Source organism: Micromesistius poutassou (genome assembly GCF_964030765.1).
Source record: "Micromesistius poutassou genome assembly, chromosome: 9".
NCBI lineage: Eukaryota > Metazoa > Chordata > Actinopteri > Gadiformes > Gadidae > Micromesistius > Micromesistius poutassou.
The window spans coordinates 11,320,768-11,343,679 of NC_140279.1; the positions used below are offsets into that span (position 1 = coordinate 11,320,768).

The 22,912-nt window shown below is 47.4% G+C and overlaps 2 protein-coding genes across 3 annotated transcripts; one reads left to right on the plus strand and one right to left on the minus strand.

The window, feature by feature from the left end:
• Positions 1–1,468: 1,468 nt before the first annotated feature.
• LOC311353692 (dynein regulatory complex protein 11) lies at positions 1,469–12,413 on the minus strand (the record flags this gene model as incomplete). Its single annotated transcript, XM_084473584.1, has 19 exons — positions 1,469–1,579; positions 1,852–2,090; positions 2,445–2,622; positions 2,727–2,813; positions 3,268–3,467; positions 4,786–4,893; positions 5,419–5,501; positions 5,613–5,674; positions 5,813–5,899; positions 5,989–6,095; positions 6,781–6,856; positions 8,575–8,685; positions 8,774–8,858; positions 8,948–9,153; positions 9,689–9,760; positions 10,305–10,502; positions 10,956–11,075; positions 11,568–11,895; positions 12,403–12,413. The coding sequence occupies 19 exons, from the start codon at positions 12,411–12,413 to the stop codon at positions 1,469–1,471; spliced, it is 2,469 nt and encodes an 822-aa protein (XP_084329710.1).
• Positions 12,414–12,884: 471 nt separating this feature from the next.
• On the plus strand, positions 12,885–22,001 carry alkal1 (ALK and LTK ligand 1). Of its 2 annotated transcripts, none has more exons than XM_084472727.1 (6): positions 12,885–13,582; positions 14,066–14,355; positions 16,508–16,561; positions 17,242–17,325; positions 19,612–19,685; positions 21,470–22,001. In XM_084472727.1, the coding sequence occupies exons 2-5, from the start codon at positions 14,079–14,081 to the stop codon at positions 19,674–19,676; spliced, it is 480 nt and encodes a 159-aa protein (XP_084328853.1). In that variant the 5' UTR covers positions 12,885–13,582; positions 14,066–14,078; the 3' UTR covers positions 19,677–19,685; positions 21,470–22,001. The 2 variants fall into 2 exon arrangements, with proteins under 2 accessions (XP_084328853.1, XP_084328854.1); XM_084472728.1 differs by having other exon boundaries at positions 17,245–17,325.
• Positions 22,002–22,912: the final 911 nt, after the last annotated feature.

Here is a 22,912-nt window from a genome sequence, read left to right on the forward strand (position 1 = left end):
ATCGTCTCAAGGTCTGTTTTTTGGAATGCACGCACTCCACGGGAAATGTATAATTCATCTGAAGAAGCAGAATCAAATGACTTTTAAATTGTTTCATTCCTTCTCATTGGAAGCCGTGTGTTCAAGGAGTTAATTCAGCAGAACTCCAGAAGACGAACGACCAGCAGATCAAAGGGAGATCTTAAGATCCAGTGGTACGAGACGTTGGGGGAGAGAGGTGATGGTGTGTACTCTCAGCGGTGTAAGGAGGCTATAATTAGCCCAGCGCTAAATGAAACAGTGGCAAAGTGAGTATGTGATGAGACCTCAGAACGTCCCATTCGACAGCTGAACTCTCTCCGGCTCTAAGCCTTCTGGAGTCTCTCTCCTGGAGGCCGCGTCGGGGGGTCATGTTTCCTCCGGGCCCAGGAGCCGTGCACCTTAGAAGCTCCAGCTCGACACACTGGTGCACTACAGTCACACCTTTGTGACTTCTTCACAATGTGTTTGGTTGACGGATTACAGGGACAAAGGGGTTCACCACCGGGCCAATGGCGCCCAGCCAGCACAGCCCGCCCGCCTGCCAAACACAGGGCGTCTACCCTGGGTTTGGCTAGGGTAGAGGGAGCAGACGCGATTAACAACAGTTTGATCTCCACTTTAGACTTCAGCGCTCGTTACGGAGATTACACACCAAGAAATGCTAAAGGATGAAAAACACTTGTTGAGTCGTGGTACTTTTTTGTGAGGCGGTGTTGGGAGTATCCATCCACTGAGTATCGACAGTGTTGTGATCTGTATTGAGAATGCTCCAAATACCACATTGGGCCCCCATCGGACAGAGCGTGTCTCAGCAGCTGGGTGGGGCGGCTCTTTGTAATGGTTTTCAGTGGGAGCGAGGCATTTTACTCCCTGCCTTTGCACTGAGGAGCACCGCACGTTTTTGGCAGAGGTTCCCAACACCTCGCCAAAACCTAAACTCAGATCAGAGTTGTTACGACAACTCTATGTCAAACCAATCTGCCACACCGATTATCCAATCGGTGAAATTCAGTTATGTCAATTATGTCATGTTTCAGAATCGTTCATTTACTCGATCGTAATTCACACTCAATTCACTCGATGGTATTATTTATAGAAACTCCCATCTGAGGCGTGAGTGTGGTGGCATTCAGACTCCTACAGTGGATCTTTAATTGCGAGGCTGGGAATGTTTTCACCCGAAGCACATTGTCCTAGCAAGAGGTTTAGTAGCTCTGTTGTTTAACCTGGTGTTGATTTAATCTCCTTGAAAGTCACGCTCTCTGGTGGTCTGAAAGCCCCACATCAAAGCTCACTGCCAACCTCATTTACTGTGGTTTAACATCAACAACAAAAACAACAAAAAAAAGGATATTTTACTAATTGATTTTATGGGTTCTTCCAGAAATCAAAAGCATGTACTTGACATTTCATTTCTTGGCGCGGTGCCACAGCGAATGGGTTCTACTTATTTCTTTGCCTTCTTCTTGCCGTCCTTCTTCGCAGGCACCTCCTCTTCCTCCTTTCCTGTCGCGGCCTTCAGACGCTGTTTCCCCAGTGGGGTCTTCGCATACCAGTTCTAGGAACAAACACAACATCAGAAACAGCTTCACACCAGTTCTAAAACCCATCACAACATCAGAAACAGCTTAGAATCCAGTTCTAGGAACCAACACAACATCAGAAACAGCTTCACACCAGTTCTAAGAACCAACACAACATCGGTTCTAGGAACCTACAGGTTCATTTTCATTAAACCACCAACCCAAAGACATGACTGCAATCCAAACACAGGAACAAAATGATTTAGCAGCGGGACCAAAACGTAAAGTCCTAGAGTCTGGACCCTACTTTGAGGGCCTCCTCCTCGTCCTGGAACACCGGGTCGAACTTGGCCAGCGGCGGAACGAACTCGGCGGCGGTCAAGGGGCGAGCGGCCTGCTGGAGGAGGCGGCGCTCCGACAGCACGCCGCCGATCACCTGCACCATGTGACCCGGGGTGTAGCCGTCCGAGATCTTAGCCAGGGAGCTGAGGTCCAGCGCCGGGGTCACCTCCCCGCCCTGCTTCCTGATCAGCTGCTTCCACAGCACTGCCAAGGAGTCAAGGGGTCACAAGTCATGTCGACAAATGGTAAATGGTTAATAGACTGCATTTATACAGCGCTTTTCAAACCAGTGTCCACTCAAAGCGTTTTAAAATACTGCCTAACATTCACACATTCACACACCGACGACGGAGTCAACCACGCAGGGCGACAGCCAGCTTGTCGGGAGCAGTTAGGGTGAGGCGTCTCGCTCAGGGACACCTCGATACTCGGCTAGGAGGAGCCGGGGATCGAACTAGCAACCTTCCGGTTGATAGCCAACCCGCTCTACCTCCTGGGCCACGTGCCGACAAAGAGTCGTCGCCCGGGAAAGCGGTTGACGCTGGTGTGTCTTCGTACCGTATCTTGCGCTGTAGTCCGGCCGGGGAATCAGGATGATTTTGTTGTACACTTTGCACAGCAGCTTGATGTCTGCGCTCACAGGATCCCTCGTTGTTCCGATGACCAAGACGCGGTCTTCTCCTCTGATGGATTTCAGGGCCTTCGGGAGATCTTTCTTCAAGCGCTTCGGATCTGACTAGGAGCACCAGAGAGAGAGAAGGTGGTAAGAATGACCTCAATTGAATTGGTAAAAAAGCAGGGCATGGCACGGTGCTCTGCCATAAAATGGCTCCTGGATACCTCCTTCTCCTCCTTTGGGACTTTCTTGTAGAACATCTTCTCTGCATCTCCGACCCATATAACTGAAGGCTGCATCAATCTGGCCACCTGTAGTGAATAAAGGTAATGTTGAAAGAGCTCAACTTTTCTACTGTTTTCAAAGCGGATAAAGTGATTCAGTGTCTTTCTTTGTACTTCTCCAACAGGGCTGTACAATATTTGGCAGCGGTTTAGTGTGTAGCTCATGTTTACATCTCAGTTGACGTCTTTTCGGTGGAACCTGGTGCATTACCTTGAAGACCACATGGAGCATCAAGGCTCTTTAGGGTGGAACCTGGTGCATTACCTTGAAGACCACATGGAGCATCAAGGCTCTTTAGGGTGGAACCTGGTGCATTACCTTGAAGACCACATGGAGCATCATGGCTCTTTAGGGTTGAACCTGGTGCATTACCTTGAAGACCACATGGAGCATCATGGCTCTTTAGGGTTGAACCTGGTGCATTACCTTGAAGACCACATGGAGCATCATGGCTCTTTAGGGTTGAACCTGGTGCATTACCTTGAAGACCATGTGGAGCATCAAGGCCAGGCCGCTCTTGCCCGGGTACTTCCCGGCGGTGTTGAGTGGGGACAGGTCAAACAGCGTGGCCCCGGCCTCCTGGCAGATGGCGTGGACCAACATCTTCTTCCCTACGCCCGCCGGACCCACCAGCAGGATGGTCTTTATCAGCGGGGACTTCTCGTGGACCACCTGAGACCCTGTCCACAGAATGCAGAACATGGATGGACTGTGTCTTTAAACAGAGCTTTTCTACCCAGTGGCCACTCAAAGCACTTTACAATATTGCCTGACATTCACCCATTCATGCACACATTCACACACCGACGGCAGAGTCAACCACGCAAGGCGACAGCCAGCTCGTCGGGAGCAGTTAGGGTGAGGCATCTTGGTCAGGGACACCTCGACACTCAGCTAGGAGGAGCCGGGGATCAAACTAGCAACCTTCTGGTCACCAGTCAACCCGCTCTACCTCCTGGGCCACATGCCGCCCCGACATAGCACATAAATCTAGGGCTTTCAGAACGTTCACTTCTTAGCCCTGGGTTACGGTCGATGCTAGCCGACTTAAAAATGACGAAGAGGACATGTCAATTCAAGTCAGCTGTGTTGATTATTTTTTTTCAAAAATAAAGCTGCATTTTCTATACGCCCCAGGAGCAGTCAAATGGGACTGTATGTTTCAAAATACCACAAATAAGACGTTCTGTGATATAAGCCGCATCTTATCATGCCTCTTTGCCCACAGCCCAAATACTTGAATGTACCGCTCGATGCTGGTGTGAAACCGTAAGGAAAAGGTTTTAAATAGTACAATATTTCTTAGGGCTGCGGTCATGTGATGGTCGAGTAACAGTCCGTGAGTAATCGAGGTAAAGCATTTGTAAAACCCCAAACTTTTTGACAGATATAGAAAACAAGGCATCTTTTATTTTGCAAGCAATTAATTTAGACACAGAGGTTTTGAATTATAGCTCATGTACTGAGAGCACATTGTGGAAAAAAGGTCTCCATTTTTTTTGGAGTCCATGAGGAAGTGATGCCGATGTTTACTTCTTCACAAGGGGATCTTTTTACTCGCAAAACCCAAGAGTAAGGTAGTTCGGTTCGTGAAGGAAAATCGTGAAGTATGCAGGCGGCAGTATTGTTTTCAGAAAACACAGTGCTGAGGCCCTCCCAGTCCCAGACTCAGAGGGCATCAGGAGGCTGACTGGCACACAGCTCAGATCAGGACCATGATTACAGTCGCCCCCCAGCCCTTTCTGACACATTTTAAGAACAAGGAGTCTTTTATATTGAAGGCAAACCGTTTAGACACAGAGGCTTTGAATTAGGAGAGCACATTGTGCAGAACTTCCTCGTTTGCTAGGCAGCTACGAAGGGATGCCAGTGTTTGTTTTTTTAGCATACGGGCTAAACATCGCAACAGCGATACACGCCATGGCTTTGTTTATTAAGAGCGACGGTGACATAAGATGCTTGCTCGGAGAAGCCCTGGGCCCACGGCCGTCCCCTCACCTAGAGGCAGCACCCCATACAGTGCCAGGACTTGACGCACATCCGACAGCGAAGGCATAGGCTCGATGTCATTCTGCCGTAGAGTGGTCCCGAGGTAGCTGTAGTCGCCTGTGGGGGTGGGGCGGGGGGGGCAAACAAGCACAACACTTGCTCCCGTCCATAACTCAGAGAGCATTTCAATCAAAGTGAAATTGACTAGAATGAATGGTGGCAGTAATAGCCAGATTTCATGCCGAGGCCAGACAAGGGTAGCATTTCTCCACAAATTAATTAACACAGGTTCCTCCAATGTCTACAGCTTTTCGGTCCGCACCGATGCAGGTGGCAGATGATGGGTTTCTACCTGGCAGACAATTAGCTGAAGCAGCTTGAAAACGAATGAAAACACTGAACTGAATAGAAACATTTTACATTTACATTAACATTCAGGGCATTTAGCAGACACTTCAATCTAAAGTGACTTACAACCATTCAAACACCGACGGCGGAGTAAACCATGCTAGGCGACAGCCAGCTTGTCGGTAGCAGTTAGGGTGAGGGGTCTTGCTCAGGGACACCGCTACACTCGAGGAGCCCTAGGAGGGGATCGAACTAGCAAACTTCCGGTCACAAGTCAACAACAATGGGTGTTACCTTGGAAATCCAGCAGCTTCACGTCATCCGCCTGCTTCAGCAAGCCTTGTTCCACCAGCTCCCGATGCAGAGACTCAAACGTCCTAACACATGTGAGGAAGAGGTTTTAGAGCGCCTTTGGACTGCTTGTACCTGCAAACGGCTGACCACAAACAAAGAAGAGTCCAGCACCCAGGGGGGTCCCTACGCCTCACCTGTCGGACGTCAGATCTTTCTCCTTCTTTTTCTTCTTCCCGCTCTTTGATGCTTTCTTTTTCTGGAGACCAAATTATATTTGATGTAGTGTCTAATCGCAACCGCACATCATCAACAAACCCCCATGAAGCAGGATAGAATACAACTCTGACTGGTGCCCACCAGCGTGTTGTTCACCAGTAACCCTAACCCTCCTTACTTTGCCGCTAGCCTTGGTCTTGCCCCCCTTGTCTTTGTCGACCGTTAGCTTCCAGCTAGCGAGCTCCTGCCTCATCAGCTCGTCCACCTGAGAGCACCAGAGAGGGAGGTTACGTCCATGTACGATTCCATACCCTCAACAGCGTTACTACCGGTCCGTCTGGTGTGTACTGTGACCTGCAGGCGGATCTCCGACTCGATCAGGGTCCTCTTGTCCTCTTTGATCAGCTCCACCTCGTGTCTCTGTGTGAAGTTCTCGGACTCCCTGCGGTTCCGCCAGACGTCTGCCATACAACAGATATTGCCGTCGGGTCGCCTTCTGATTACATGCAACGTGTTGTGAATAGCTATACCATGTAGCGACACTTTTAGTGAAAAGCTGGGTTTATTTACAGCTAGAACACTAGAACACCCTCTTATGCACTTATTGTACGTTGTACGTCTGGCACTTAATCTACGCACTTATGGTATGTTGTACGTCCTGGCACTTAATGTATGCACTTATTGTATGTTGTACGTCCTGGCACTTAATCTATGCACTTCTGGTATGTTGTACATCCTGGCACTTAATCTACACACTTAATGTATGTTGTACGTTCTAGCACTTAAAAATAGTACTTAAAAAAAAAATAGTGCATTGTGTAGCATCTTATCTTAGCTATCTTTGTTGCATACAAGGAATGGGTTAACCTAGCGATTGTTAGTGCTTGGCACTTGTTCTATGAACATCCTTACTGTACCGACAGTGACAAGTTATTGTTTCTCTTTCTTCTAACTAATGTACTTATTTGTAATTTGCTTCGGTTAAAAGCATCTGCAAAATGCCCTGAATGTAATGTGATTCTATCATGATGCCATTTGTTTTGTTATGCTTGTGATTCATCAATCCAGTTTGGTTTGTGGCGTCTAGCTTGACGTCAGCGCAGTGTAACATCATTAGGTTTGGTTGAAGGCAGAAGAAGGCCATACCGCCGTAGATCTTGGTGCTCACTGCTAGGTCGCTGAGGAACGCAGAGGGTAACATCTTTAGACCGGCCTCTTCCTCCTGGGGGAAGATGAGATCTCTTTTATGTCATATTAAAGGCATGCTATTTTATGGATGCTTTAATATAGGTGTTAGTGGGCCATGGTGCAGAGTTACAGCCACTACGAGCCAGTCCCACAATGAGCTCTCCACAAACGTGCAGTTTTTAGAGGCGGGTCAAGGTGGAGGGTGGGGGTGTGGCCCTGAGCAGCTTGTGGCCACGGTACCATGCGCTAGTGTTTACATTGGAACACTTGTGGCAGACGGCAGGGAGGAGTGAGGGGAGAGGTAATTGAATGTAGATATCTGGCATCATATTATATATAATATATAATATAATATATATTATCATGGTCAAAAGCTGTTTGCACCTCTGGATGATATTATGAATCTGAAACGACTGCGTCGGGTTCTCAGACGCCTCTGGTTCTTCCACTTCCACGTCAATATTAAGTACAGACTGAACCGCGAAATGGAGGAGAAAGGGATTGTTTGCCACGATTGTTGCCCGGGGTTGTCTCCCGCCGGAGCCCCGCTGCCCGCCCAGCCCCGCTGAACGCTGTCCGCCCGCAGAACGGTTATCCAAATAACAAAGAACACTTGCGTTACAGTGTGTATTCACGCACACACACGTGGCGCTCGCACGGTCGTAGCTCATTGTCTCAATGGCGGGCCAAATTCTCTGGGTGGGCCAAGCAGAGAAAGGGGAGGTAAGGATTTTTTTGCTACTGGGGGACCATAGGGAGGCTAGGGGAACTCAACTTAATGTTAGAAAACCTAAAATTTTAGAAAACCTCAAAGTGAAATTTTCATGCCATGGGACCGTTAACATCTCTGCCTTTTCTCCTTCATCTCAGTTGTCACTCCTGAGAATTAACCAAGGTTCAGTCTCACAGTGATCACTCAGTGAGTTCTCTGCATGTTCTTAAAGGTGTCTGTTTCTAGAGTCTCAGCTATAAGAAGAATGAAGAGTAGTGCAAGCTCTCATATGAGCCTCAATACGATACCAACCATGGGATGCACTACCTCAATAATGTCTCAGTTTATCACAAACTAATCTCAGTGCCACTTTCACATCAACTCATATTATATGTAAAGGCAAATATATGATTTATTTACATTAAGTATGCACCAATTTAACAAACCTTTAGTTGATTTTGCACAGAATTCATGTAATTTAATGTACATGCTGATTTCCAACCCCAATGAGGACATGCCTAAAATGTCTCATGTGTGTTCAGGAAATTAGCTGCAGAAATAATGCCAGGAATGGCTGTCATGTCTAGGAAAACAACTTTGCCTAATACATGCTCAAGGCCAAGCCCAACTGTGTGTGAGGGTTCCAATAGAGGCACAAGATGAAGTCATGTACCTGTTAGCATCTTGGAATAAAGAAAAACATGCATTACAAATTAAGGTAATTCATGTAATTACATTAATTAAGTGCCCAGTTGGCACAGTTCCTCAGAGCTATAGAAGAACTCAATCTGCCCATACGCTATTTGTGTTTCATTACAAAATACACTGCAAAGTTGATTCTTCTTCTGCCTTTCCCATAAGGCCTTGGTGTGAGACCATTCCTCTCAACTCTTCACCCTGTGAAATGATGAAATGCCTCTGGGAGGTAAGGTCCCTACACTGAGTGCATTGCTACCCACACTTAACCTATGGTTAATGGAGTGGTTGTTTAGTAAGTGATGGCTCCACGTTAAACACATTTGGAAACAGCACGACTGTACCTCCTCTTCCGCCTTGCCCTTGTCCTTCTTCGTCTTCTCCTTGCTCTCATCCTTTTCCTTTGGCTTCTTGTTGACCTCCTCCTCTTCCTTGGCAGCAATCTCCTCCAGTAGCTGAAACAAAAGGTGAATCATCTCCCCTGAATAAAGACATTATCCTATGTGTTATCTCTCTATGGACCGAGTGGATGGAAGATCTCACCTGTTGAGGCGTCTTCTCAGCGAAGATCAGAGTGGAGCCTCCGTCCTCCTCGTCGGGGTAGTCAGGGAAAGACCCGGTGGCGTCGCTGCAGTTGGACAAGGTCAAAACAAAACATTGACATCAATCTCCTCAGCAGTGTCTCCAATGAGCCTGCAGTTCACTGACTGATTGTACCGGCACTCGAAGAACCACTGGCGGATCTGTGTCTTGTTCTTCTCCTTCATGTCAGGCCCCTCGGCCTCTCGCAGTTCGTTGGTGACCGTGACGATGGAGTCCTGGTAGTCCCTCTCGTGCTCCTCCTGCTTTCCCCGCCTGCTGGCCTCGTTCTTCTGGGCAGCGGCTGCTGCGGCACCCGGCCTCCACTGCCCTGGCTCCATAACCTTCAGGGGCACAGGGAATGAGAATCACATTACATTTACATCACATTTAGGACATTTAGCAGCACTTTTATCAAAAGCGTCTTACAATAAGTATACATTTGTCAGAAGAAAGAGAAACAACAATATATTTATGTTGGTACAGTCAGGATGTTCATAGAACCAAGTGCCAAGCACTAACAATCACAAGGTTAACCCATTCCCCGTATACAACAAAGATAGCTTACGATGCTAAGTACTATTTTTAGATGCAAAAAGGTACAACATACATTGAGTGCGTATATTAGGTGACATTGTGTTCTGACTGAGCCTTCGCTGAACGTCAGAGCATGGCTCAAACAACACTCCTCAGGAAGACTTTGGAAAGGGTTGGATAGAAGCTGTGTGGACATGCTAAGTTGAGGAGATGTCGGTTGGACTGCAGACACCAGACAAGGGATTCACAGACGGGTGTTGTATTCCCTGATTGTTTGATTTGGAGCTCTGCTTCAGTGTTAAGTATTGCTGATCCTAAACGCTCCCTGACTTGTTGACTTACCATTCCGAGAAAGATTAGCTCCTGCTCCCGCATTATCTTTGTCCTCTCTCTCTGTCTGTGCCCCCTCCACATCTGTAACAAGTTGAAACATCACACAGGCATCATCATCATTACACTATAACTGTCGGCAGGAATCTCAGGAATATTCCATTCAACGTAGAGTTACACCATCCAGAGCGAGAGAAGTGGAATCTGCATTGCTAATCATTCACACGCTCTTATCCAAAGGTTTTCAGATCCACATGGAGCAGGTCGAGGTTAGAATCAAGAGGGACCCAGTAAATGGTAAATAGACTGCATTTATATAGCGCTTTTCTAACCAGTGGCCACTCAAAGTGCTTTACAATATTGCATTCACCCATTCACACACCGACGGCAGAGTCAATCATGCAAGGCGACAGCCAGCTGGTCGGGAGCAGTGAGGGTGAGGTGTCTTGATCTGGCACACCTCGACTCTCAGCTAGGAGGAGACGGGGATCAAACTAGCAACCTTCCGGTTACCAGCCAACCCGCTTCACCTACTGAGCCACATGCCGCCATATGCGTACCATCCGGCCCGGAGGCCTACAATCTAATGAATGGATGAATGGATGGCTGTATCGTACAGTGTAAGCACCTTCTGGATGCAGAGGGCCGCAGCGTGGGGGTCATCGGCCTGTTGGTCCGGGGCCACGCTCTGCCTCCTCTTGTCCCTCTGGATGTCCCTCTGGATGTCCCTCATGAAGCGGGCCCGAAGGCGGCCCTGCCGTGCCCGCTCCGCCACCTGCAGGGTCCTGATAGCCTCCTCCACGCTCATCGCCTGGGAGAGGGGTGGCTGGGGGGGAGGGGGGGGGGGGGTGTGAGTGTGGTGGTGGTTGTGGTGGAGATAGTATTGGTGGTGGTGATGGTGGTGGTGGAGGTGGTGTTGATGGTGATGAGGGTGGTGGTGGTGATGAGGGTGGTGGTAGTGAAGGAGAGGAGGAGGAGATGATGATTCATGTATATATGTTATATTAACGTACTATATAAATTTCTCTCTCTCTCTCTCTCTCTCTCTCTCTCTCTCTCTCTCTCTCTCTCTCTACATAGATAGATATACATATTAATATACAAAGATAATTTACAACACTTCAAGAAGTAACATTCTCCCTAAAAACTTCTCAGGGAAAGTTCAGTCCACTAATAAAACAGAATTGGATGAGTGTGAGGAAACGAATGAATGACAAATTGAATGAAAGATAAAGCGCATGCATTCCTGAGCGGCCCCCTTGCTGACTCACTCCCTCACTTTGTTTTTCTCCGGGACCTCCATGGTGCTCGTGATGTCTGACAGCATCTTGCGTCGCTCCTGCAGTTCCCTGGCGCGCTCGCTGATGAAGAACCTCGGGATGGGGATCTCAATGTCAGCCTGCAGAGGAGTCATCATCATGAGCATCATCAAAGGACAGATCTCCTCTTTTGGCCTGCGGGGCTCCACACACACACACACACACACACACACACACACACACACACACGCGCACACACGCACATGCACACGCACACGGACACACACACACACACACGCATGAGGAACGAGATGCCTGCTCTCCCACTCAGAGCCCACTATCAGCACTGAGGACAACCACATCCTATGTTATCCTATGAAGGATAGGATAACACTTAATTAACCCCAGAAGCCAAATCGTTACCGCATGGAAATCGCCAGAAACTTAACGATGCAAGCCAAGATTCAGGACAAATTAACTCACGATAAGATAACAATATCTTTACACGTAAACCCCTTATTATGAACATGTGGACATACAGCTGGCTAATAGGACTGAGTCATAGAATCAAATACATTCTAGTCAAATAAACCATCGCCCGATGTGCCGGCCAATCAAGCGTCTCCGCTCACCGGCGTGAGCTTGAGGTCCTGTAGCACGTCGTCCATGTAGTGGTACTCTGAGAACTCCTTCTCCACCATCTCGTTCTTCAGCTCCATCACACGGCCCATCACCCCGTCCAGCACCCCCCGGATCAGCCTCCTTTTCTGGGGCTGCAGCACCTGGTCGTAGGCCTCCTCCAGGTGCCGGAGCACGCGCACGTAGCGCACGTACAGGGTGATGAGCCGCTGGAAGAACACCACCCGGTCCTTCTCCGGGCGGGGGGGCTGCGGCGGGAGCTCCTCCGCCAGCAGGCTGCTGAGCTCCATCTGGGCGTCGGCCCACAGCTTGTTGTAGGTACTGTGGGCGGGGCAGGACAGGCGGGGCGGGGGGAGGCTGTGGTTAGTGTCTCGGGTTCAAATCTCCTTAGTGCAACATACAGTAGGACAGATGGTCCAGCGTTGATACGATTATGACATGTGGGGGGGAGGGGGAGATGACTAAATTATTATAGTTAACAGAATCACTAATTAACTGAATGTTATCTCCCTTTTTTCCGTCTCTTTAAGGCCAGTGAATCTGTGTTTTAAACGTCTTTATGTCTTCTGTGATCTTAAACATAGTAGTAGTCTGCATCACTGTCGTTAAAACAATAGTCATTTAGTAAAAACATGTGTAAAAGCACCACTTTTTACTTTTCATAGTGAAATAGTGAACTTAAACTCAATAAGTGTGCAATGCATGGATGAGGCTGAATGGGCGGAAAGTTGGCCTATTAGTCAAAGTTGTGTTGGTTTCATGCAGTTAGCCGCTAGCATTGAGCTATTAGTTTGGTATTATGACAAAGTGTGCCGTAAGTAACGTTACCTGTGTGACATGTCTCTGCGGTAACAGCGTTTCAGTGTGTTTTCACCACGGTTTCACATCGGATCTCAGTTCGGTCCACGGTCCGAGTGGGACGCCTTCGCTTGGTCTGTCTCTATGGCAACCTACAACCGGATATAGCTGACGTCGCTACTTATATGCATATGCCTATACATTTGGCTGAGTTGTTGCTATTAAGCTGATAAAATAGTAAATATGAAATAGTAATAATACAAGTGTATTCTAAGGATTTCGTGAAACGCATAAAAACAGGAAATCTAAAACTAAATTGTTTTCAAATGCAGTGCCCTGGTCCGCCACTAGGTGACGCCGAACCTCCAGTGCGCAACCGTTAATCCACTGCGAGAGTTGTTCAAAATCACAGCGTGTAGCCTATATAAAACGTAGACGGTTATCATCTTTAACAAAATGATGATCATAGCAATGCACTCAAGGAAAAGACCGGCAGGCCCGGGGCAGTAACTTTTTGGCAGGAAACAATCCGAGCAGACTAACTTTGACGTGTTGCGCCGTCGGTGTTAATCTGCATGAGTATTCCGCTCATAAATTTCACAGTCCGATTCTGGTGGAAGTGCGATGGAGCAAGGCGGTCTCTCTCTGTGCTCCAGCCAAGCATTGACGTTGTAAATAGGCCCGGCTGACAGGTCCACCATAAGCCGGTGTAGGGTCAGGGAGGAACACCTCTCCCAGGCGTGCGTGCACCTCCATCCAGTCACCTCAAGCAGCCGCAACTTTGGAATCTACCTACTTTTCTTTTCGTGTTTTTTTGTGTTTTTTTTACACCCATTAGCCTATGTCTTATTTCGGTTCCTTAGTTTTAATATTTCAGCCTAATTCACCCTGGGAGTTGGAGTGCGTCGGACCAGGTCGGGGTCGCGTCGAGGAGGGGCGCATGGCACCGTGAGCGACCGCCACAGGATTGAACCCAAGATGTCAACATTGCCATACCACCCACTCAAAATCGATTATATTCCATTCAAGAAGCTCTCTCATCGTATAAAGCGGGACGCATGACTTTAGGACGGTCGTGATCGAGAACTGCTGTCTGTTCTTTTTATAGTCTGGAACCGGAGGAAATAGGAAAGCCTTGGGGATATTTTAGCAACAGGAAAAACAAGACGAAATCCTTTAAAAGAAGAAAGTGTCGTTCGCTCCTTAACTTGTAAGTGTAGACCGTGGATAAAGTATTCGTTTTATTTTCATTGTCAAGCATTTGCTGCCATGCAAATTCTACTGAGGCTACACTTCTCTTTAGATCCCACATATGATGCACACGCACGCACACACACACGCACGCACACACACACACGCACGCACACACTTACACGCACTGACACACACGCACGCACACACACAGACACACGCGCGCGCGCGCACACACACACACACACACACACACACACACACACACACACACACACACACACACACACACACCTGTTCGGACATGGAACTAAAACATTCACCCGCAGCAAAAAATATTCTTAACCAACAGAGTTTGGCTCCACTAACAGCAATTATTCTCTCAATTGACCTCACACTCAACAAACACATCGGACTACTTTAATAAGAAAAGTTTTTTTTATTGACGCTCGTTGAGTGGGAAACCGTGTGATTGAACTTCTCGCCTCTCGGTTGTCCACAGAGAGAGTGGAGCCATGCAGGTGGAGAAGAAATGCCACATCCTGCTGGCCATCGTCGTTCTCCTCATCACCTCGGACCAGTGCACGGACAGCCGGGAGGCCCGCTCCGGCGACCGGGGCACACTGTTGGACCTTATCCTTCAGGTCATGGGGGACAGCCAACAGCGGGACAAGCAGGTCTCCCGGCGGCACAACAGCGGACTGTTCACCGCAGCAACGCAGGACTTAAAGTTGCCCTCCTCTCGCGAAAAGCCTTTGTATGTCTCTAGACTGGATCACAGCAGACCCGTAGGTAAGCTGATGAGATTTATTATCAGGAACACATGATGATGAAAGCGTAATCCTAATTTTTACAGCGAGGAGACATCTGTCATGGGGGGCTACTCACCGGGGCTATTCACAGAGACACCGTGGAGATCGGGACATCGGGAAAGTGGTCGTCACGTTTGAAAAATTATATTCTCTTCTGTTGCTTTTGCTGCCGTTTCAACTGCAACACTATAAACAGTGTATTTCGTGTTTATGAACCAGAGGGGGTGAGGTTATGCCACAAACCCTCTGTATTCATTTAATGAATCAGAGGTGATTCCAATTTGGACCAATTTATTGGAGCCTATTTAACTTAAGCAGAGATTAGGGAAGAATCTCTCCAGTCCAGACGTGGAGCTCTGCTGGTTTCCCGTGAAGGTTACTATTGCCTTGGTGTGCGTTTGAAGTCTCCGCCCGTAGAGAGCGGGCTTAATGTAGCTGTGTCTTAAATGCCTTGCATGAAACACAGCACCCTGCTGGAGCCTAATCATCTCTCATCCTTCATATTAGTTGTCGGCATGTCCAATTGGCATGAGGTTAAGGAACAAATAATGATGTTTTCATTCTTTCTGAAGGCCTTGTGTGGGTCCATTTTGAATAATAACATAATAGGATAAGCCTAATTACATGCAATTCAGTACTCAATATAACCACGACCTGTTAGAAATATGTGTAACTACTAATTAAAATTATCAATAGTTATCAATATCGCCCAGGCCTACGTGTAACATTGTTACTTCTTGTGGAGTAAGGTTAACAAACCGCCTGTACTACCATGTGGTCAGGGCCACGTATTCATTAGCTTGGCATTACAGGCTGGCACAGGTAGTTATATCACAGTACGTACTTCTAAGTTCACTGTAACAGGGCCCTGTAATGTAGGGTGGAACCCCAAAACGGTGGAAATGGCACCTTTTTGGACGATGCTATATTAGTAACATATCTAATTATTGTACACATTCTCATCTCTGACATCCTACGTCAAGTCACCACCACCTTCACTGTAATGTAGGGTGGAACCACCGAAATGGTGGAAATGGCACCTTGTTGGACGGTTCAGGTTGCTATATCAGTAACACATCCCATTATTGTACACATCCTCATCTGACCTCCTACTTCAAGTGACCACCACCTTTGGCCTCAGGGTGTCGGTCAGGCAGCTGGAATCAGCCTCCATCTCACACCAGTGGCTGAAGGGAATTCCCCTTTTGAGGGCATGAAATGCAGCGGTCTTGGCATGCGGTGCGCTCTCCTCTCCCCGATGGCACGCTTCATGTAGCGATGGGGAGATGGTCCGTATGCAACACAAGACACACTCCCTCAACACAAGACACACATTTTCCTGGGCCTCTATGTGTGTGTCTCCCTCTGATGTGCCCTGCCAGCCAGCCACTCCAAAATTGTTGTGTAATGTTCGCCTCGCCTGATCATTAGCAAATGGAACTCTTTGAGATGTGTTGTGTTGTGTTATTTTGTTGTGTTTCACGTTGGAACGATTACACTCACTGATCTTGACCAATCGCATCGAGAGATTCATGTCCGGCAGCAAAACATGTGGCGGGAATAAATTACCCCTTCAATCGCATCGTTCTCAGACCTCACCAGCAATGGTCGTGACTAGCACAAGGTTTTGCAGACGCAATATTCTTGTAAATCTCTGTGGTAATCGTCTTAAAACATGCAATAACCGTACGTCTGGACTGGAACATTCTTACCATGGCGGTGAGAAAATGCATGTGTGTGTTGGCGGAGATTCCTCCACCTATGTCTGAGGGCCTGTGTCATGCTAGCTTGTTAACTGATGCCATGGACTTATTTTGATGACATTGATGGGCATTACAACCGCCAAACCATAATCTCTTTAGCCTGTTAGCCTCCCCCAGACAGTTCACATACCTTCACGTTCCCTCCATTCAGACGATGAACGTGTGATTGGTGTCATTTAAACTGTTAGCGTGTTGTGGCTACATGTTAGCCCATCGCAAGGAATGATTTAGAACGTAGCTTCTGCCATTGTGAAGTGGTGCACGCTGCTGTGATGTTTTCCTTGTATAATAGTTTGTGATGTGGTTTTATATTTAGCTGAAAGTGCGAATCGATTTAAAAAGCCACCATGCTTTTGTTTTGTCTTGCAGAAATAGCACCTAGAGAGTTAAATCTGAAGGACAAATTCATTCAGCATTTCACAGGTAAGAAAAACGCAAAAAACAACCATCATGAGTGCCACTGTCGTTTCATCTTATTGCAATATTAACCCAGAACCCAAGCTTAGTTCATTAAACATGTTAATGTAGTGTAGCAAGGAGAGCTTGCTGTAATAATCCCTTAATTTCCCCTAACCCCCCCCCCCCCCCCCCACAAAGTATTCACCCCTTTTTGGAAAGTTCTCTACTGTGAGTCAGATGTTAAGGCAGGGCTTAAACTATAAAGAGAGAAGCAGACGCCCACGATGGCTGCAGTGCCCCTGAGTTCCCATGTCCTGACACATGGGCTTTAGCTAGCAGGGGAGTGGGGCACATGGTCTGGCCTGGCGGAGAGGCTGGCCCCGCAGGCTAAGCTGATTATTCGTCTCAGGACCCAGCGCGAGCAGACTACACTATGGGTGTTAAAATCTAGAAGCTGGCACTTTAGGGTCGCACTGTTTAAGAGGCGATCGCCATAGCGCCCAATCCCTCTTTGCATGTGCTCCAGCAGTGAGGCCAGCGGGGCTTATGCTGGCCGGCTGACCCCGGCCACTTGACCCCGCTAGGGCCGGTACGCCCAGGGGTCAACCAGGGGTGGGGGGTTTCATAGGAAAACAATTGCAGCCTGTTCATAAAATAAATATCATTCATCTGTTGTGTTACCTGATGAGAACTTTTCTTTTAAGCAGGACCGGTCAAGTTCTCATCGGAATGCAGAACAAATTTTCACAGACTTTATCACAATACGCGGGACTGTTCAAGACCAGCATGTATGTACACCTTCCTACTGTCCTGTCCTACGCACTGAGCTCTGTTGTGTGTTTGTCTGTGGAGAGTGTTGTGTGTTAGTCTGTGGAGAGTGTTGTGTGTGTGTGTGTGTGTGTGTGTTCGTCTGTGCAGAATGTTGTGTGTTAGTCTGTGCAGAGTGTTGTGTGTTCGTCTGTGCAAAGTGTTGTGTGTTCGTCTGTGCAGAGTGTTGTGTGTTTGTCTGTGGAGAGCTGTCTGTGTGACTGAAGGGCTGATTATGTTCCCACGTTCACGCAACGCAATGACCACGCAGACTCTTCGACGCAGTTGGGAAGTATGGTTCTGCGTAGGGTTTTAGTAAGCGGACCAATCACAGCTCTTGCGGCTGCGTCGCCTCGACGGAAGGTTACAATTTTTGGGAGGCGCACGTCAGGCCCTTGTAAGAGGATGTAAGAGGTCCGTAACCCCCTTACGTTGCGTGAACGTGGGACCGTAATCAGCCCTTGAGGATGGGAGGGGGTTTGATATGAGTGTGTGTCGTAACGGCCCTCTTGGCCCTCGAGTGTATATGCTGGCCCTACCCGGCTCATCCAGGGGTGAAATGACACTGTTGTAGTTCAACCTGCCTCCACCTTACATTCTTCACTCCATGTTATTTGGGTTTCGATATGATTTTGGTGTTCGAAATTCCAAACCGTAACGTATTTTGCACGTGTACATTTAAAAACACGGTCAATACTAAATTGGTTTGCTTTTCCAATGTTTTTATTGATCGAATAACGATATTCAATGATCAAGAAATGTCAACTCAAAAGCCTAGCTAATTTGATCTTACAGCCCTTAAGTCTCAAAGGGATTTACAAGCCGCATATATTTACGACCCCCCGGGTAGGGGATGTCACAAAAGAGCAGTACACTACAAAACGCTTCCATGAACAGGATTAGAGGCAATGAGTAATGGACCAGAACTACTGGACTGGGTCCATTTCTTCACTCGCTTCAGGCAGAGCAAAAGACAAGGAGTTTGAGTTCCTTCCTAGGGACCGTGTCAAATCAGGGTTAGACCTTAATTTGCCCCTCACAGGTTAGGGTACCCCACAGTTTAGGGTGCCTTACCCTGAATGATAAAGGACAGTCCAAGATCTGTCTGACCCTCACCTCTCAGTGTCTCAGACATGGTTTCACAAACCGAGGTTCACACAACAACCTGTTGAACTTAACACATGCACATGTACCGACTTTCTTCTATTGTCCGATTAAAAATCTGTTCAGTCAAAGAGCTTATGACACAGAGACTGTGTGGGGTAAAAATAAAATGCACCAGATCACACCGACGTGAACAACTTAACCGTATAGCTTTTTATTCCTACACATAAATAGTGCCTTTTTTAACAAGGCACCCCTAACGCCGCATTCACACTACATCCGTCCGTTGACGGATCTCATTGACTTAGAATGGGGCGCTCTCGAAATGCACTGTGGCTCCGTCCGTTCTGTCGGCTCTGTTGCCTGCATCAAAAAGTTGAGAAATGTTCAACTTTTCAGGCAGCGACAAATCTGTTAGCCAATCAGATCGCGTTATGCAAATATACGCACATACACTGTCCAATTAAATCGCCTTTGTAATTCAACCCGGGAAAACACATGGAAACGTCAAAAAGCCCCCATTCATCGATGGAGGGAGGTAGTGTGAAAAATATGATTTCAAACAAAGTTATTTTGCCAATGTTGTGCACATTGAAGAGATCAGGGAAAGCTGTTGTGCACACGGGGAATCATACCAGGCTTCTCTCTGCTGTGAAATCAGGCAAAGACAAATATGTCTGCAGCCGAGAGGCTACGTTAAGTCACACCTCATCTCAGTGCATCCCTGGGAGGCCCTTCTTCTGGGTGCAGCGCCAGCAGAGAGATCAGAGAGGAACGTGTGCCGACCCCTAGTCCTTTATCTCCTCCAGCGGTCTCCGGGGCCTGACTGTCACACTGCTTGCCAGGGCGAGATGAGGAGTCCAAATTAACATCCGATTCGTGCTCTGCCTTTTGTTGGAACGGAATGAGGGCGGAGGGGTAATTTTGAGGAACAATCATTTTTCCTTGGGTCAAGACCCCAACCCCTTTGGATTTCACGGTTGTGCACGCGATCACTTTACGATTGTTTACTTTCTAGTTCACACAAAAAGGCCTCATGCATTAAGGCCTCATTCTAAACATCCAGCTGTTTCGTAAAAAAATGATCCGTTTTGCTTTATATTGTGATGCAATAACATACCATAACCCAGTGCCAATAATAGTGTTTTTGTCTTATCTTTCAGACTACAAAAGATGTGCAAGATTGCTAACACGATTAGCAATGAGCCCACTGTGCACGCAATCATAGACATAGCATGTGAGTACGGCGTTGGACAGACAGACGTGGCACTCATACCCCTGCTGGCCCCCGCCTAACTTGTTCATAGCTTCACACTTACATTTCAAGGCATTTAATCTTTGTTGCAACATATTGCATAGGGATCTGGGTTTGGCATCAAAGCTGTGCCAAGTCCGATGCCGACAAATACGATAGAGGAAAAAAAAAAACATCCCATAATAATTATACTCATAATATGAAACATGTGTTCACGTATCAGCCTAAAGTAAACTTTTTAACTGGTGTACTGAATAAATAGTCTTTGTGTACAAACTAACCAAATGAATCAACGAACCGGCCCAAGGATTATACAGTTCTCTGAAGTTCATAGGTTAGTTGAACGTGTTCGTCATAGAAGACCGTGTTCTACATTTCTACATTGAAATCCCCCGTGTTATTGCGAGGAATGGTCATGTGATGCAGCCAGTGATTCAACGCTGCTCTACACACACACACATCATAACACACCAATCAAAACACGCCCATCAAAACACGCCACACACACACACACACACACACACACACACACACACACACACACACACACACACACACACACACACACACACACACACACACACACAGCAGTGGAAACCAGGCCGGACACTGCCAGATTGTAATCTTCCCGTGACCGGTTCTTCGAGTACAGAAGGTGCTAACACATTGATGGGCCCATTATATCAGGTTCTTTTATCTACACTTTAGTCTGAAGTGAGCACGGCAGAGAGCCACGTCATCACTCGTCACATGGCTGAAACAACAGGAACAACCCTCTTCATGAAGGGCTACAGACCTAAAATAATACACAAGTCTCAGATATTGGGAACACCAACAATTAGAACTCAGGCGTAGCCTCCAGATTATCCGTGTCCTTACGGACACAAAGTCCAGAGCGATGGAAACACTTGCGTACGCTGAGCTCAGAGCCTCCAACAATTCAGGGGCCACCAGGGGGGAGAGAGAGCCTGTGATTGGCCTACTCAGAGCTCGGAGACAGGAAGAGTGTGAAGAGGAGTCGGTGGACCAGGTTAATCGCTCTTTGTTCACGTGACCCTGGATGACGCAGCCCACCACGGCCGGGGCGCGTCTGGTGTCAGAGACCCCCTCCCTAAGAGGGGTGCGGCGGCCAGTGAATGGACTCCATTAGCAGCTGATGGATTGTCACAGAGAGAGGATGTGGCAGAGAAAACGACCGCTTATGTGCTGGAGGAATATTCCTTTATTTGGAAAGGGCCGACGCAGTTATTCAGTGGCGCAAGTGAATAAGATAATGCGATCATTTCGGCGATATTCTCGGAATTACGGGCCATAGTGGGCGCAGGAAGGAATTATGTGATTCATTATTTGAGTCATGCTGATTATTACTAAATGAACCATTGTTAATGGTAAGAAGGGCTAGTAAAGTCCGACCACGTCCATCTCTTCTGTGTGTGTCTCAGAAGCTAAACCCAGAGCCATGGTGGTCCCCGATGTAGAAATCTCTTCTTTTCAGGACTTCATTTCAACCAAGGCCACTAGTCCGCCATAGAAGACAGAGCTCTACGTTGAAGTCCACCATGTTATAGCGAGGGATTGTCATGTGACGCAGCCAGTGATTCAGAGTTGCTCTAGTCACACACACACACACACACACACACACCGATCAAAACACACACACACACACACATACACACACACCGATCAAAACACACACACACTTCTTTTTAGGACATCATTTGAACCAAGCCCTACTAAAGTGAGGTATTCTTTTGTTTCTGATACAGGTTCATCGTTTATGAAAGAGGGATACTGGGTTGCCGAGGAAGTGCCTTCGAATCCACCAGTCATATGAAATATGTTTTATTTCATACAGCGTCATATGAACTATGTTTTATTTCATAGCAGGGTCATATGAACTACGTTTTATTTTATAGTATTTCTATTTTTGTTCTTGTGGATAATGAATGAATGATGACCTTGTTCATTTTTGGATAGATTCGTTTTTTTTTATGTATCTTGTATATGAACCATGTAATTCTCAAGAGACAATATATTATAAAATATACCTATTTATTTATACGGTATGTATATAATTATTTACAATCATTCCGAAATGTAATGAATTTGTTCCAATGTGTTATTCTGTTTTTTTTTCGTACTTGTAAATCCTCCTGCGGTGTTAACCCCCCCCCCCCCCATGTGTGACACGCCCCCACCCTGCTCTGTGAGGTCGCCATCGGCCGTTTGACTTGGCACTTGAATGATTCCTGACAATGACAACATATTGAATGAGTTAAAATGGCGGCAATGCCGCCGAAAAATAAAGAATATTGAAGCACAGAAGCACCGAATTTTTTGGCAATTATTGTAATGTGACGTGAGGCCGCTGGGTTTGATGCCGGGCGAGATAGAAGATTCTGGAAGATGGATGGGTCATGATGGCTGCAAATACAATTCATAAACACAGCAAGTGACAGAAACAAAACTGTACATAATGAGCAGTGCCGCCGCTCCCCATACGCAGGGTACACAGAGCGCGTAGGGCCCCAAGTACCTGAGGGGGCCCCCAAAATTAAGGTTGATAATTATTACATTCCAATTTTCTAAATATATAAATGAATTACGAACAGGGCCACCGTTGTTATTTCGCATCAGAGGCGGAGCACCCTTTATCAGTGTGTCCCCCCGTCAACAGCCAGCGGACGTACAACCCCCCCCCGCCAACAATCTGCGCATAGGGCCCCCAAAAGCTTAGCAGCGGCCCTGATAATGAGAATAATTGCCCTTGAATTTAAAGTTAATCAAAAACAAAATAACACACGGTGCCATTTCAAACTGGAATGATGATCTGCCACCACGCCAGGTGCTCTGACTCCCTCCATAGTGAGGGGGGCTCCCTGTCTGGTGGAGAGCAGGCAGCAGATCCGGTCTGGAAATAAGTCCAGCCTTTGGTCCAGCAGCGCCGTCCAAGACGTTCTGGTGCAGGTCCCCGGAGGACGACCATGCACTGAGTTCAGAACGCTAGCAGGCTCTTGGGCAACAGCTTCTCAGGCAACGCAGGCCTCAAAGAGCTGGACTTTGGATGGCTCCGTTGTTCTGAGTTGTTCAAAGCCCCGGACAATAAATATTCTTATGATGATTAGACCCACTGCTCTATTTATTTACTCATCCAACTAATGATTATTACTATTTAAATGCGCGGCAGTTCTTTTTTTTCCTCTTCCAGC

Bases quoted from the DNA above. Each gene is read 5' to 3' on its own strand.
- alkal1 (XM_084472727.1), top strand. From the start codon at position 14,079: ATGCAGGTGGAGAAGAAATGCCACATCCTGCTGGCCATCGTCGTTCTC. The intron at 14,356-16,507 runs GTAAGCTGATGA...TTTGTCTTGCAG, and splicing joins GGATCACAGCAGACCCGTAG to AAATAGCACCTAGAGAGTTA. The intron at 17,326-19,611 runs GTATGTACACCT...CTTATCTTTCAG, and splicing joins GGACTGTTCAAGACCAGCAT to ACTACAAAAGATGTGCAAGA.